Here is a 17442-nt window from a genome sequence, read left to right as displayed (position 1 = left end):
TTACTGTCTAGATAGAGCTGCTCAGGCTGGTTTAATCTCAGAACAATTGGAAAATATTTGGATCAGTGTGATTACTGTAAATAATATATGCAGCAATAGCAAGGGTATTGTATGTTGTCCTCCACCCATCCCCATACACCCCCACTCTCACTCTCTCTCTCTCTCTCTCTCTCTCTCTCTCTCTCTCTCTCTGTCTCTCCTCTCAATCTTCTCTCTCTCTTTGAGCATCCCCCGGTCATGTATGTCAGCCATGCCAACTTCTACTAAAGGCAGCAACATGGGGAGACTCTTAGTCTCTTCCTGTTGCAAGAGCAAAAACTGTTCTGACATCAGAAGCTCTCAATCACATCATATTGTCTGTCCATGCTTTCGAACAGGACAAGGGCGGAAAAAAAAAACAAATAAAAAGAAGTGAGTCCATAGTGCAGTATGAATCCAATCATGTATCACCTGCAGTCTGAATATTCCAATAATCCGGTTCAGTCAAAATATTTTGGCCGTTTCAGTGTTGCTCAGTTTGAAATGTTCCTGTAAAACCTGTGCGTTGTCCTCGTCAGGCAGGTTGTCTTCATTAAGGTGTGTTAACAGTTAAATATGGGTTAAACAGTGACGTGTCGTCCAGCACAGGGTGTTGCTCCTCACAGGTTCTACTGTATGTGTAAACGTAGCCACAGAATAAATTCCATGGTTCTTTCAAGGATAATATGGATAATATGTTGTTCTCTTCAGAAGATGATCAATAGAGGCGTCTTCCATAAGAAGATTGGTCGAGTACAGTGTTTTTCAACCACGGTGCCGCGGCACACTGGTGTTTCCGCGAGATCTAGTCAGGTGTGCCGGGTAATTATCCAATTTCACATTTTTTTCTAAAAATCATTTGCTCTCACAGCCGCTGTCAGCTGTGAGAGCAGTGTGTTGAAGAGTAATCATGTATAACTACTCTTCACCACTAGAGGGCAGCACAGAACTTTGCCGGTGAAATGTAAAGTGACAGACGTCAGTGTGGTTCATCTCCACCTCCTGCTACCATCTTGTATCAAAGTACTGTGTCAGTGACAGTGATGGAGAAGTTTTTGAAAAGGAAGAATGTGAACCAGGATCTCAGCTCTTCATCCATCAGGTCCAGGTTTCACACTGAGGGAGTCACAATAAAAAAAAGAAATTGGGAAATACTTTTTTCTGTATTTATTTGATTCCTGTTGATAAAGCATTGATGAGAATGACTTTATATTGTTAATAGAGGCTACAGAGTTTAACATTTGAACATTTTTGGGTGGTGGTGTGCCTCCAGATGTTTCCAAACAAAAAAATGTGTCTTGGCTTAAAAAAGGTTGAAAAACATTGGTCTAGTGGGTACACTGACATGAATGCGTGACTTTCCAGTGCTCCAGAATTTCTTTGATGTCCATAGTTACAGAAATAAGCAGGCAATGGCAGGTCTCTGCGTCTGTTCCTTTTTGTTCTGCCTTGTGTTTGCAATCATCCTCTTGTCTCCTCCCTCTATGCTCCAATCTGTATCATGACTTTCACCTGTTAAATGTTTAACCTGCTCTATAACATTCCACTATGGCTGACATGACACAATACAGCTTAAACATCAATGGATAATATTGTTTACTATTGTTAACCACGAGTGTGTTAAAATCACTTTTTTGAGCTTCTTCACTCAACCATCAGCATAAAAACACAAAAACCACTATTAAAAATAGATTAAATTATGTGTGTGTGTGTGTGTGTGTGTGTGTGTGTGTGTGTGTGTGTGTGTGTGTGTGTGTGTAGGGTCCAGACTGTGCGGTGGATGTGAATGAGTGCCAACGCTATGCAGGGACGCTGCAGGGCTGTCAGAACGGGGCGACCTGTTCCAACACCCCGGGATCCTTCACGTGAGTTCATTTGCACTCGACAAGGTTTTAAAACAACTTGCTCTGAAAAGGTCACATGTTAAAAAAGAGCAATGTTATTGTTTTATGTTGAAATGATGGCACTTCCAGTAGTACTTGTGAAAAGGGATGCGTGTGGAGGGTATCGGAGCGCTTGGCGACATTGTGTTTTGTGTGCAGTTGTACGTGTTCTCCAGAGTGGTCTGGGACTCTCTGCACTGACCGCTATGATGACTGCAGGAACGGCGGGCAGGACTTGTGTGTACATGGAATATGTATTGATGCCGATCGTGTCATTGCAGGACAGGTACTCATGAACTACCTCAAACATTTAGGGATACATATTTTACTGGCATTTGTAGGATGAACATCAGGTTTGAATATTAAGACTAAAATATTTGGTAAATCTTTGCTGTGAATGTCAAACTGTTTTTTTCTTTGAGGATAACTCTTGTTCGGTTTAGAAGATATGATGATGGAAGTGTCACCAATCAGCGAGCAATCTGGGTTCAAACCCTGAGCCAGTGAATCATCCATAGAATGAATTCATGGAAGAAGTCAGCAATAGAAGGATTCAGTAAAAGAAGTTAGCAGAATGAATCAGTTCAAGACTCAATACGAGTCAGTAGAACGAGTCAGATCAAGACTCAATAGGAGTCTGCAGAATGAGTCAGTTTAAGACTCAATAGAAGTAAGCAGAATGAGCCCATTCAAGACTCAATGGGAGTCAGTTTAAGGCTCAATAGAAGTCAGTAGAATGAGTCAGTTCAAGACTCAATAGGAGTTAGAAGAATGAGTCAGTTCAAGACTCAATAGGAGTCAGTAGAATGAGTCAGTTGAAGACTCAATAGGAGTCAGTAGAATGAGTCAGTTCAAGACTCAATAGGGGTTAGAAGAATGAGTCAGTTCAAGACTCAATAGAAGTCAGTAGAATGAGTCAGTTCAAGACTCAATAGGGGTTAGAAGAATGAGTCAGTTCAAGACTCAATAGGGGTCAGTATAATGAGTATGTTTAAGACCTCAATCAGAGTCGGCAGAATGAGTCAGTTTAAGATTCAATAGGAGTCAGTATAATGATTCAGTTCAAGTCTCAATAGGAGTCAGTAGAATGAGTCAGTTTGAGCCTCAATAGGAGTATGTAGAATGAGTCAATTTAAAACTCAATAGGAATCACAAAATAAGGAGTCAGGAGAAGAGTTACAGTAAGTAGGAGTTAATGGAAGGAGTCAGTTCAAGGAATCAGTGGAATAGTACAAGTCAGTTGATTGATTTAATCGAAGGAGTCATTCTGGAAAATCTGTTTTCAGCTGTTCAGGCCACAAATGCACGTGTTGTAATTCCAACAAAAAAATACAAAGAAGATGATGGATAACCAGATAAATAGATAGTTAGATAGAGAGATAGATATATAGATGGAGTCTCACTGCCTTTCTCACTATGACTGTTTGGACTCCACAGCCTAAGTACCGGTGTATCTGTGAGAGTGGCTGGGAGGCGGCTGAGGACCACCCTGCATGTGCAGCTGATGTTAATGAGTGTAACCTCCCCAACAAACCTTGTTCCACAAACCCTGTGGTTCTCTGCCACAACACTCAGGGCTCCTTCTACTGCGGAGCCTGCCCAGCAGGTGAAATATCATCTATCATGAACACCACGTTAGTGTTGCTGGACAGGTTTTATGAAGGGGAAGTACTCGTGGCTGTGGTAACTTGTTTTTGCTATATATGACAGAGAATTCCAACAGTACTCTTACTATAGTCAAATGTAAACCAATGTGTATGAATACAGGTAAGAATCTTGTTTAGCGTCATAACAGCATACATTATTGTAGTAAAAAATAATGATAAGACATTACATGTGCTACAACTCGAGAAAGAAAACCAAAACGTGCCTCAAACTCCTGAGAAGACGAGTTCTGCTATTGGGAAAAGTGTTATTGTAAACTGAATCAGTATATTTGTGTGAAAAGCATGTGTCTGTGGGTAAAGAGGGGGGTGTTTGTTCCGGTGTGTCTTAGGCTGGCAGGGTGACGGCTACAGCTGCCAGGATGTGGATGAGTGTTCCAGCAACAATGGAGGTTGCTCCACCACTCCCATGGTTCAGTGCCTGAACACCATGGGCTCTTTCCACTGTGGGCCGTGTCCTCCAGGTACGACATGACGAATAACATGAGTATAACAGTTCACAGTGCATCTGAAGGTGTTCACAGAATCGGGATGAGCAGTATTGATTTGAGCTCCGACTTCATTACAACTGCTGAGTTGGCAGAGCAGTTGTCTCTCAATGGGGAAGATTACAGGTTCAAATCCCCGTATCCACATGTTGAAGTGTCTTTGAGGGAGACACCGAACCCCACATTGGTCCAAGTGGAGGGACTGGGTGCCTCGCTTGGCAGCCACCTCCACCTTCTTACTGAATCGGCGACATAGGTTTGAACTGGGCTTACTTTACTGCACGGGTAAAGTCTAGCCTAGGAAACACTGGTGCTTCCTTTCGAATCTCCTTTAGTGTAGGAAACACTGATGCTTCCTTTAGAGCAAGAGTCGGCAACCCGCGGCTCCGGAGCCGGATGCGGCTCTTTCCTCCCTCCTTGAGCCTCTGTCCCACTGCAGTTTATCCCGGAGCGGGGTGGTATGGGAGGTAAGGCAAAGCGCACCCAGAGGCATATTGCGTTGCGCAGTCCCGCTACAAAGAGTGGTAAATTGTAGGCGGGTCGTGAACGACGTCATTACGCAACAATAATGGTACGAAGAACGTAGAATTGTGGCTGCAGGTCATGACAGTGGCTCAACTGGTAAATGGTAAATGGTCTAGATTTATATAGCGCCTTCTAACCACACTGAGGTAGTCCCAAAGCGCTTTACATATCAGCTCACTCACCCATTCACGCTCACATTCACACACCAATGGGACAGAGCTGCCATGCAAGGCGCTAGTCGACCACTGGGAGCAATTTAGGGTTCAGTGTCTTGCCCAAGGACACTTCGACTCATAGACCGGTGTAGACTGGGATCGAACCTCCGACCTCTCACTCCGAAAGACGACCACTCTACTACCTGAGCCACGGTCGCCCCATAACTGGTGTTAACACTGGTGTTAACACCTCAACTGGTGTCTGAAGCTGGGAGCTTCCTGTGTCTACCGTTGCGCTGTGGAGCGCCGACAATTCCAGGAGGTTCATTGCAGACTTGTTGAGAGTGACGGCAAATTCTAGTGAATTACACAACAACTACAGGACATTAAAGACACACCATCACACTCATGGTTCTAAAAATCCCAGATCTCCCACATTTATCTTCTATTTTAATAATGTGTAGCAATAAAGGAGCTGAAAGCTGCAATGCATTATGGGAGTTTCTGTTTGTCGTCTTTTAAACGTAGTTATTGGAGGTTATATTAGGTTTGTAGTGTTGGTAATAATTGTGTTGTTTTGTGTTTTTGTTGCTTAGTTCATGTAGTTTAGTTTATTAGTTGTAAGTTGTCAACCAGCAGTGAAGAAGGTTTTGTGTGTCGTGTCCTCCTGGCATGGTCTGCCTGGGGGAGTGTCAAAATAAAAGACTGATGTGCACTCCTGTTGTAAAGTATAAGCTTTGTCTCTTGTGTGCTTCTTTGACATTACCCACCATAATGTCACAGTGACATTTTGAGTGACAATGTAGGCGTGTGCGCATGGTTGAGTGAGTTGTGTGCCGTTCTCTGGGTGTTGTTTTAAGTGGGAAATGGGACCAACTGGCTCTTTGAGCATTAAAGGTTGCTGATCCCTGCTTTAGAGCCTCCTTAAGCCTAGGGGTATGTCCGAAATGTTAGTCCTAACTCCTCATCTATCGACTTTGACTTAACCCCGGAAGTGTTTGGTGTAGTGGCCATGATAAGTACTGTCCGAATTCTTAAGAAGCAAAGAAAAGGAGGTTTGTTGCTTCCTTTAGCACCTCCTTTAGCATAGGATAGCATTGATGCATACTTTCACCAAGGAGGCGAGCTCATGCTGCCCCACATTTCCTTGTGACTCCGAGCATTTACGGAAAATGACAATGGCAGAAAAAGGATCATGTAAGTTACCAAAGCAATAATTTGCTGGAACAACTTGAAATCATCTTAAACCCAAATGCGCTCCATTTTCGGAAACTTGTAGTTCTTTCCCCACCACGGCACACGTCACTAACTTGTGCCGCCGTCGCATTATGTCGTGGACTAACTCGTCTTCCTAAACACGTCGACGAACTCTTCTTCCTGAACATGTAGACTACCTCTTCTTCCTGAACACGTGGACTAACTCCTCTTCCTGAACACGTGGACTAACTCTTCTTCCTGAACACGTCGACTAACTCCTCTTCCTGAACACGTCGACTAACTCCTCTTCCTGAACACGTGGACTAACTCTTCTTCCTGAACACGTGGACTAACTCTTCTTCCTGAACACGTGGACTAACCCCTCTTCCTGAACACATGGACTAACTCTTCTTCCTGAACACATAGACTACCTCTTCTTCCTGAACACGTGGACTAACTCTTCTTCCTGAACACGTGGACTAACTCTTCTTCCTGTACACGTGGACTAACCCCTCTTCCTGAACACGTGGACTAACCTTCTTCCTGAACACGTGGACTAACTCTTCTTCCTGAACACGTGGACTAACTCTTCTTCCTGAACACGTGGACTAACCCCTCTTCCTGAACACGTGGACTAACTCTTCTTCTTGAACACATAGACTACCTCTTCATCCTGAACACGTGGACTAACTCTTCTTCCTAAACACGTGGACTAACTCTTCTTCCTGAACACGTGGACTACCGCTTCTTCCTGAACACGTGGACTAACTCTTCTTCCTGAACACGTGGACTAACTCTTCTTCCTGAACACGTGGACTAACTCTTCTTCCTGAACACGTGGACTAACTCTTCTTCCTGAACACGTGGACTAACTCTTCTTCTTGAACACGTGGACTAACTCTTCTTCCTGAACTAATAACATGAAATAAACCACCAGGTTAGGTGTTGCAGTGAGAGTGGCATTTACATTTATCTGTTTTCAAAAGTGTATTTTATTTGTATTTATTTATTTTTCGTGTTATTTACATTGAATATGACTCAGTGAGTCAGACACTCAGTGAGAGTCAGTCTGTTTACAGCAGCTGCTTCTGACAAATAATAGTTCAATAACAGTTGTGAGAGGTTATTATCATTCGGATTATTTCTATTATAAATCTTAGTGTAGAATCAGTCTGGTTGAAGGAATATGAACAATATACTATGGAAAGTGTCACTTTCAGTTCCTCATTGACAGTGATTGTTGTTGTTAAACTGTTTACTGTTTACGTTGTGACGGTGTGATAAAACTAGTTCCAAATGTGAGGAACCAATTTCTGTTCCTTATGTTGAATCTGGTCCAAAATCCCAATGCTGTTTTTTCTCCTGTGCTTTTTAAGAGGACTAAAAGAAGAAGCATAAAGTGAAGCATAGTTCTACTAGAGTATAAGCAAAATGTGAACTTTTTGTTAAATGTGCTGCTTATGAGGACTGAAAAAAGAATAAATCCTCTGCCTCTTGTACCACATATAACTGCAGCTTCTTCTTTTCTATTTACAATGTTGGTATCATTTCTTGACATCATGTTGAATCGCATCATATTGTATCGTATGGAATCACATCGCATCAAATCAAATCAAATCAAATTGTACTGAATCAAATCGTGTCGAATCACATCGTATGGAATTGAATCGAGTTGTATCGTATCGAATCATATCGAATCGCATCATATGGAATTGCACCATATGGAATCGCATCATATCGAATCGTATCATATGGAATCGCACCATATGGAATCGCATCATATGGAATCGCATCATATGGAATCGCATCATATGGAATCGCATCATATCGAATCATATCATATGGAATCGCATCATGTCGAATCGTATCATATCGTATCGAATCATATCATATCGTATCACATCGAATCGTATCATATTATACCAAATCGTATGGAATCGTATTATAGCAAATCATATGGAATCGAATCACATCGCATCGTATCAAATCAAATAGTTTCGTATCAAATCGTATGGAATCTGAAACAGGAGTGTATCGTATCACCAGGGGATTCAATGAATCACTGATGTGTCGTTGGTAGAATATCGAGGTTCGTATCGAATCGTTGTCAGTGATGGAGATTTACAAGCCGAGTAGAAATGAAAATGCCAGAAACACTGACAGGATGTAGTTGCTTGTTGGGCCACTAGTCGGTGCTGTGTTTTAGGAATACGTGTGAGGATGTCCTGGAGGCGCTCCTGTGCTCAATTGTCAGCTGTGAGATCAGACTGAAGTAGGATCAGTTGTTGATAACAATCACCAAGAGTAACTAAAAGAATAGCGTTTAGCTTTATACGCTTGTTCACAGTGGGGCAGCAAAAAAGAGGGAGGGGGGGGAGAGACAGAAGGTGCGTGTGAATGCAAACGTTATTTTTGCAGAAAAAGCTTGTGTGGTGGGCTCAGCTTTTTCTTCTGCTCTTGTGTCTTTGTGCAGGCTACGAAGGAGATGGGAAGACCTGCTCACAGGCTGATATCTGTGCCAGCAACAATGGAGGCTGTTACCCCTCTGCTTCCTGCACGTCCAGCCCAGGTTCAGTACACATTAACACAACATTCATTTTGTGGATGAACGTGTCTGTATGTGTGCACTCAGAGTCCCCAAAATGTCATTTGCATAATATGACTTATGGCGAATAGCATAAAGACAATTGTCCCCAATCTCTAAACAATGTTTTCCATTGTAAGGAACAATGTTCTTACAATCATTTACCATGAGGAAACGGTATCTTTTGAGAAATAATTCTCTACAAAGCATAATGTCTGTCATGTATTTCAGTATTTTGTGCTGAACTGTCACATTTCCCAGGCTCCAGCCTGCCAGTGTGTACCTGCCCACCAGGCTACGTCGGCAGTGGTTATGGACCAAGTGGCTGCACTCAGACCAGCAATGCTTGTCAGACCAGTAACCCCTGTGTGAACGGCCAGTGTGTGGTGAGTGTGTTCACATGGACAAATCACTGTCATACAGAAGTCAAAAGACCACAAGACATATTCTACTCAAGTAAAAGTACAATTACTTTGATAAAAAAAAGTACAAATTTACTTAAATGAAAGTAAAAATGAGCTCATATAAAATGTACTCAGAGTAACAGTTGATTTTGTGACAGCACGTCCATCGACGTTTCTACAATTTCCAGACAAGACGTCCATGTAATGTCCAGGAAATGTATACAAAAACTTTAATTGGGACTATATTCAGGGAGTTTAGCACGGAGGTGTGAATCACCTGCTGACAGCCTGGAGGAGCTGCTGGTCATTGTTTTGATGTCAGAGTTGTTCTCCTGGAGAGCCGAAGTTTAAAACGATGACGTCTGGTGGCAGAGCGCCTCGCTTTGCAACGGCTTCGATAACATCCACGCTGATGCTTTGAGCGTAAAATACGTCCAAGCAATGAAAAGTTAGATAGCCGCAATGCTAACTTCCCTAACATCCTCGCTGGCTGCAAACTGTGGAATGAATTTCCTGACTCATTACTCATATCTCATTGAGACCCGCCTCCGTTCAGGAAATCCATTCCACATTTTGCAGAGCAGCAGAAATTGGGACATGAGACCGGCTTTAAGAGGATATTAACCAGACCAAGAGCGTTTTTCTCGGTAATGACCGTCTGTCTGACGTATTTCGTGATCACTGGGTATAGTTTGCACACAGCAAAGGAGATTGTTGTATATTAAGGAGGCGACACACCCAGCGTGTTCCTCTGAACATCAGTGGTTCCTGGGAGGGAAGGTCACAGAAGGTCTCTGCTGGAGCACCAGGTCCACATCACATCTGTTCTTCTTCTGCAAGATGAGGAGAGTCGTAGCCCCGCCCCCATCATGTTCACCTTTACAGAGGGGCCATGGAGAGTGTCCTGTCCAGCTGCATCACTGTGTGGCCCAGTTCCTGCACCTCCTCCAGTGCCCCCTACCTGAGAATCCTCCTGCACCTCCTCCAGTGCCCCCTACCTCAGAATCCTCCTGCACCTCCTACCTCAGAATCCTCCTGCACCTCCTCCAGTGCCCCCTACCTCAGAATCCTCCTGCACCTCCTACCTCAGAATCCTCCTGCACCTCCTACCTCAGAATCCTCCTGCACCTCCTACCTCAGAATCCTCCTGCACCTCCTCCAGTGCCCCCTACCTCAGAATCCTCCTGCACCTCCTCCAGTGCCCCCTACCTCAGAATCCTCCTGCACCTCCTACCTCAGAATCCTCCTGCACCTCCTCCAGTGCCCCCTACCTGAGAATCCTCCTGCACCTCCTCCAGTGCCCCCTACCTCAGAATCCTCCTGCACCTCCTACCTCAGAATCCTCCTGCACCTCCTCCAGTGCCCCCTACCTCAGAATCCTCCTGCACCTCCTGCCTCAGGACCCTCTCGCACCTCCTGTCTGGAGTGTGAGGACCAGGACCAGCAGTCTGAGGACCAGAACCAGCAATCTGAGGACCAGAACCAGCAATCTGAGGACCAGAACCAGCAGTCTGAGGACCAGGACCAGAAGACTGAGGACCAGGACCAGCAGTCTGAAGATCAGGACCAGCAGACTGAGGACCAGGACCAGCAGTCTGAAGATCAGGACCAGCAGACTGAGGACCAGGACCAGCAGTCTGAAGATCAGGACCAGCAGACTGAGGACCAAGACCAACAATCGGAGGACCAGCAGTTTGAGGACCAGAACCAGCAGACTGAGGGTTAGGCAGTAGACCAGGTGGGGGGGCCAGGACTTACAGTGAGGTGGCCACGCCCCCTCCGAGCTCAGACATGTTTTATCTGAGACGCTACGTCACAGTGTGTGAAGGAAAACGATTGAACGTTAACTGGTGCTTCTTTCTCAGGACGTCACTGCAGCTCCTGGATACACATGTAACTGTAATCCAGGCTGGGACGGACCCACCTGTGACCAGAACATCGACGAGTGCTTGAGTGTCCCCTGTCAACATGGGGGGAACTGTACTGACGGGGTTAATGGCTTCTACTGCACCTGCACCTCCCAGTGGACTGGACCGCTCTGCCAGAGTCCTCAGCAAGGTACTGGTCATCAGCATGAAGAGACTGAAACAGTCATCTGAAGAGAGTAGAGGAGGAGTATAGACTGAAACAGTTATCTGGAGAGAGTAGAGGAGGAGTACAGACTGAAACAGTCATCTGGAGAGAGTAGAGGAGGAGTATAGACTGAAACAGTCATCTGGAGAGAGTAGAGGAGGAGTATAGACTGAAACAGTCATCTGGAGAGAGTAGAGGAGGAGTACAGACTGAAACAGTCATCTGGAGAGAGTAGAGGAGGAGTACAGACTGAAACAGTCATCTGGAGAGAGTAGAGGAGTATAGACTGAAACAGTCATCTGGAGAGAGTAGAGGAGTATAGACTGAAACAGTCATCTGAAGAGAGTAGAGGAGTATAGACTGAAACAGTCATCTGAAGAGAGTAGAGGAGTATAGACTGAAACAGTCATCTGAAGAGAGTAGAGGAGTATAGACTGAAACAGTCATCTGAAGAGAGTAGAGGAGTATAGACTGAAACAGTCATCTGAAGAGAGTAGAGGAGTATAGACTGAAACAGTCATCTGGAGAGAGTAGAGGAGTATAGACTGAAACAGGCATCTGAAGAGAGTAGAGGAGTATAGAATGAAACAGTCATCTGAAGAGAGTAGAGGAGTATAGACTGAAACAGTCATCTGAAGAGAGTAGAGGAGTATAGACTGAAACAGTCATCTGAAGAGAGTAGAGGAGTACAGACTGAAACAGTCATCTGAAGAGAGTAGAGGAGTATAGACTGAAACAGTCATCTGGAGAGAGTAGAGGAGTATAGACTGAAACAGTCATCTGAAGAGAGTAGAGGAGTATAGACTGAAACAGTCATCTGAAGAGAGTAGAGGAGTATAGACTGAAACAGTCATCTGAAGAGAGTAGAGGAGTATAGACTGAAACAGTCATCTGAAGAGAGTAGAGGAGTATAGACTGAAACAGTCATCTGGAGAGAGTAGAGGAGGAGTACAGACTGAAACAGTCCTCTGGAGAGAGTAGAGGAGGAGTACAGACTGAAACAGTCCTCTGGAGAGAGTAGAGGAGGAGTACAGACTGAAACAGTCATCTGGAGAGAGTAGAGGAGTATAGACTGAAACAGTCATCTGGAGAGAGTAGAGGAGTATAGACTGAAACAGTCCTCTGGAGAGAGTAGAGGAGGAGTACAGACTGAAACAGTCATCTGGAGAGAGTAGAGGAGGAGTATAGACTGAAACAGTCATCTGGAGAGAGTAGAGGAGTATAGACTGAAACAGTCATCTGGAGAGAGTAGAGGAGTATAGACTGAAACAGTCATCTGAAGAGAGTAGAGGAGTATAGACTGAAACAGTCATCTGAAGAGAGTAGAGGAGTATAGACTGAAACAGTCATCTGAAGAGAGTAGAGGAGTATAGACTGAAACAGTCATCTGGAGAGAGTAGAGGAGTATAGACTGAAACAGTCATCTGGAGAGAGTAGAGGAGTATAGACTGAAACAGTCATCTGAAGAGAGTAGAGGAGTATAGACTGAAACAGTCATCTGAAGAGAGTAGAGGAGTATAGACTGAAACAGTCATCTGAAGAGAGTAGAGGAGTATAGACTGAAACAGTCATCTGAAGAGAGTAGAGGAGTATAGACTGAAACAGTCATCTGGAGAGAGTAGAGGAGGAGTACAGACTGAAACAGTCCTCTGGAGAGAGTAGAGGAGGAGTACAGACTGAAACAGTCCTCTGGAGAGAGTAGAGGAGGAGTACAGACTGAAACAGTCATCTGGAGAGAGTAGAGGAGTATAGACTGAAACAGTCATCTGAAGAGAGTAGAGGAGTATAGACTGAAACAGTCATCTGGAGAGAGTAGAGGAGTATAGACTGAAACAGTCATCTGAAGAGAGTAGAGGAGTATAGACTGAAACAGTCATCTGAAGAGAGTAGAGGAGTATAGACTGAAACAGTCATCTGAAGAGAGTAGAGGAGTATAGACTGAAACAGTCATCTGAAGAGAGTAGAGGAGTATAGACTGAAACAGTCATCTGGAGAGAGTAGAGGAGTATAGACTGAAACAGTCATCTGAAGAGAGTAGAGGAGTATAGACTGAAACAGTCATCTGAAGAGAGTAGAGGAGTATAGACTGAAACAGTCATCTGAAGAGAGTAGAGGAGTATAGACTGAAACAGTCATCTGAAGAGAGTAGAGGAGTATAGACTGAAACAGTCATCTGGAGAGAGTAGAGGAGGAGTACAGACTGAAACAGTCCTCTGGAGAGAGTAGAGGAGGAGTACAGACTGAAACAGTCATCTGGAGAGAGTAGAGGAGGAGTACAGACTGAAACAGTCCTCTGGAGAGAGTAGAGGAGGAGTACAGACTGAAACAGTCATCTGGAGAGAGTAGAGGAGTATAGACTGAAACAGTCATCTGAAGAGAGTAGAGGAGTATAGACTGAAACAGTCATCTGGAGAGAGTAGAGGAGTATAGACTGAAACAGTCATCTGGAGAGAGTAGAGGAGTATAGACTGAAACAGTCATCTGAAGAGAGTAGAGGAGTATAGACTGAAACAGTCATCTGAAGAGAGTAGAGGAGTATAGACTGAAACAGTCATCTGAAGAGAGTAGAGGAGTATAGACTGAAACAGTCATCTGGAGAGAGTAGAGGAGGAGTACAGACTGAAACAGTCCTCTGGAGAGAGTAGAGGAGGAGTACAGACTGAAACAGTCCTCTGGAGAGAGTAGAGGAGGAGTACAGACTGAAACAGTCATCTGGAGAGAGTAGAGGAGTATAGACTGAAACAGTCATCTGAAGACAGTAGAGGAGTATAGACTGAAACAGTCATCTGGAGAGAGTAGAGGAGTATAGACTGAAACAGTCATCTGAAGAGAGTAGAGGAGTATAGACTGAAATAGTCATCTGAAGAGAGTAGAGGAGTATAGACTGAAACAGTCATCTGAAGAGAGTAGAGGAGTATAGACTGAAACAGTCATCTGAAGAGAGTAGAGGAGTATAGACTGAAACAGTCATCTGGAGAGAGTAGAGGAGTATAGACTGAAACAGTCATCTGAAGAGAGTAGAGGAGTATAGACTGAAACAGTCATCTGAAGAGAGTAGAGGAGTATAGACTGAAACAGTCATCTGAAGAGAGTAGAGGAGTATAGACTGAAACAGTCATCTGAAGAGAGTAGAGGAGTATAGACTGAAACAGTCATCTGGAGAGAGTAGAGGAGGAGTACAGACTGAAACAGTCCTCTGGAGAGAGTAGAGGAGGAGTACAGACTGAAACAGTCCTCTGGAGAGAGTAGAGGAGGAGTACAGACTGAAACAGTCATCTGGAGAGAGTAGAGGAGTATAGACTGAAACAGTCATCTGAAGAGAGTAGAGGAGTACAGACTGAAACAGTCATCTGGAGAGAGTAGAGGAGTATAGACTGAAACAGTCATCTGAAGAGAGTAGAGGAGTATAGACTGAAACAGTCATCTGAAGAGAGTAGAGGAGTATAGACTGAAACAGTCATCTGGAGAGAGTAGAGGAGTATAGACTGAAACAGTCATCTGAAGAGAGTAGAGGAGTATAGACTGAAACAGTCATCTGAAGAGAGTAGAGGAGTATAGACTGAAACAGTCATCTGAAGAGAGTAGAGGAGTATAGACTGAAACAGTCATCTGAAGAGAGTAGAGGAGTATAGACTGAAACAGTCATCTGGAGAGAGTAGAGGAGTATAGACTGAAACAGGCATCTGAAGAGAGTAGAGGAGTATAGACTGAAACAGTCATCTGGAGAGAGTAGAGGAGTATAGACTGAAACAGTCATCTGGAGAGAGTAGAGGAGTATAGACTGAAACAGTCATCTGAAGAGAGTAGAGGAGTATAGACTGAAACAGTCATCTGAAGAGAGTAGAGGAGTATAGACTGAAACAGTCATCTGAAGAGAGTAGAGGAGTATAGACTGAAACAGTCATCTGAAGAGAGTAGAGGAGTATAGACTGAAACAGTCATCTGGAGAGAGTAGAGGAGGAGTACAGACTGAAACAGTCCTCTGGAGAGAGTAGAGGAGGAGTACAGACTGAAACAGTCCTCTGGAGAGAGTAGAGGAGGAGTACAGACTGAAACAGTCATCTGGAGAGAGTAGAGGAGTATAGACTGAAACAGTCATCTGAAGAGAGTAGAGGAGTATAGACTGAAACAGTCATCTGGAGAGAGTAGAGGAGTATAGACTGAAACAGTCATCTGAAGAGAGTAGAGGAGTATAGACTGAAACAGTCATCTGAAGAGAGTAGAGGAGTATAGACTGAAACAGTCATCTGAAGAGAGTAGAGGAGTATAGACTGAAACAGTCATCTGAAGAGAGTAGAGGAGTATAGACTGAAACAGTCATCTGGAGAGAGTAGAGGAGTATAGACTGAAACAGTCATCTGAAGAGAGTAGAGGAGTATAGACTGAAACAGTCATCTGAAGAGAGTAGAGGAGTATAGACTGAAACAGTCATCTGAAGAGAGTAGAGGAGTATAGACTGAAACAGTCATCTGAAGAGAGTAGAGGAGTATAGACTGAAACAGTCATCTGGAGAGAGTAGAGGAGGAGTACAGACTGAAACAGTCCTCTGGAGAGAGTAGAGGAGGAGTACAGACTGAAACAGTCATCTGGAGAGAGTAGAGGAGGAGTACAGACTGAAACAGTCCTCTGGAGAGAGTAGAGGAGGAGTACAGACTGAAACAGTCATCTGGAGAGAGTAGAGGAGTATAGACTGAAACAGTCATCTGAAGAGAGTAGAGGAGTATAGACTGAAACAGTCATCTGGAGAGAGTAGAGGAGTATAGACTGAAACAGTCATCTGGAGAGAGTAGAGGAGTATAGACTGAAACAGTCATCTGAAGAGAGTAGAGGAGTATAGACTGAAACAGTCATCTGAAGAGAGTAGAGGAGTATAGACTGAAACAGTCATCTGAAGAGAGTAGAGGAGTATAGACTGAAACAGTCATCTGGAGAGAGTAGAGGAGGAGTACAGACTGAAACAGTCCTCTGGAGAGAGTAGAGGAGGAGTACAGACTGAAACAGTCCTCTGGAGAGAGTAGAGGAGGAGTACAGACTGAAACAGTCATCTGGAGAGAGTAGAGGAGTATAGACTGAAACAGTCATCTGAAGACAGTAGAGGAGTATAGACTGAAACAGTCATCTGGAGAGAGTAGAGGAGTATAGACTGAAACAGTCATCTGAAGAGAGTAGAGGAGTATAGACTGAAATAGTCATCTGAAGAGAGTAGAGGAGTATAGACTGAAACAGTCATCTGAAGAGAGTAGAGGAGTATAGACTGAAACAGTCATCTGAAGAGAGTAGAGGAGTATAGACTGAAACAGTCATCTGGAGAGAGTAGAGGAGTATAGACTGAAACAGTCATCTGAAGAGAGTAGAGGAGTATAGACTGAAACAGTCATCTGAAGAGAGTAGAGGAGTATAGACTGAAACAGTCATCTGAAGAGAGTAGAGGAGTATAGACTGAAACAGTCATCTGAAGAGAGTAGAGGAGTATAGACTGAAACAGTCATCTGGAGAGAGTAGAGGAGGAGTACAGACTGAAACAGTCCTCTGGAGAGAGTAGAGGAGGAGTACAGACTGAAACAGTCCTCTGGAGAGAGTAGAGGAGGAGTACAGACTGAAACAGTCATCTGGAGAGAGTAGAGGAGTATAGACTGAAACAGTCATCTGAAGAGAGTAGAGGAGTACAGACTGAAACAGTCATCTGGAGAGAGTAGAGGAGTATAGACTGAAACAGTCATCTGAAGAGAGTAGAGGAGTATAGACTGAAACAGTCATCTGAAGAGAGTAGAGGAGTATAGACTGAAACAGTCATCTGGAGAGAGTAGAGGAGTATAGACTGAAACAGTCATCTGAAGAGAGTAGAGGAGTATAGACTGAAACAGTCATCTGGAGAGAGTAGAGGAGTATAGACTGAAACAGTCATCTGAAGAGAGTAGAGGAGTATAGACTGAAACAGTCATCTGAAGAGAGTAGAGGAGGAGTATAGACCGAAACAGTCATCTGGAGAGAGTAGAGGAGTATAGAATGAAACAGTCATCTGGAGAGAGTAGAGGAGTATAGACTGAAACAGTCATCTGGAGAGAGTAGAGGAGTATAGACTGAAACAGTCATCTGGAGAGAGTAGAGGAGTATAGACTGAAACAGTCATCTGGAGAGAGTAGAGGAGTATAGACTGAAACAGTCATCTGGAGAGAGTAGAGGAGTATAGACTGAAACAGTCATCTGGAGAGAGTAGAGGAAAAAAATCTACTTCCTATTTTATTTATTTTTTTCAGGAGTTGCTCAAATATTCTTCCACATATCGGAACATAAAACTTTAATTTTTTACTGATGAACATTCATTAACAGGTTTTATGAACCATTTAAGTGTTGAATCAGCTTCAGCTTCAGTGTGAGATGACTCACCGTCACAAACATCCCCAAGATACTTGTAAACATAGTTTAGGTACAGTTTACGCTGACTGACAAA

At 43.9% G+C, this 17442-nt stretch overlaps 1 protein-coding gene across 1 annotated transcript in view; it reads left to right on the top strand.

Moving 5' to 3' along the window:
- The window catches only part of cubn (cubilin (intrinsic factor-cobalamin receptor)), a gene marked incomplete at both ends in the record, with an annotated part of 148059 nt that overhangs the window by 14132 nt on the left and 116485 nt on the right, over positions 1–17442 (top strand). Inside the window, 7 exons of the mRNA XM_080515224.1 lie at positions 1780–1883; positions 2061–2187; positions 3339–3507; positions 3898–4029; positions 8404–8499; positions 8776–8900; positions 10784–10976. Of these exons, the coding sequence (XP_080371350.1) occupies positions 1780–1883; positions 2061–2187; positions 3339–3507; positions 3898–4029; positions 8404–8499; positions 8776–8900; positions 10784–10976 (946 nt within the window). The remainder of the gene's footprint in view (positions 1–1779; positions 1884–2060; positions 2188–3338; positions 3508–3897; positions 4030–8403; positions 8500–8775; positions 8901–10783; positions 10977–17442) is intronic.

The sequence above is a fragment of the Blennius ocellaris genome (genome assembly GCF_963422515.1).
Source record: "Blennius ocellaris genome assembly, chromosome: 19".
In the NCBI taxonomy this organism is placed as follows: Eukaryota; Metazoa; Chordata; class Actinopteri; order Blenniiformes; family Blenniidae; genus Blennius; species Blennius ocellaris.
This window is presented reverse-complemented; position numbering and strand designations above follow the sequence as displayed.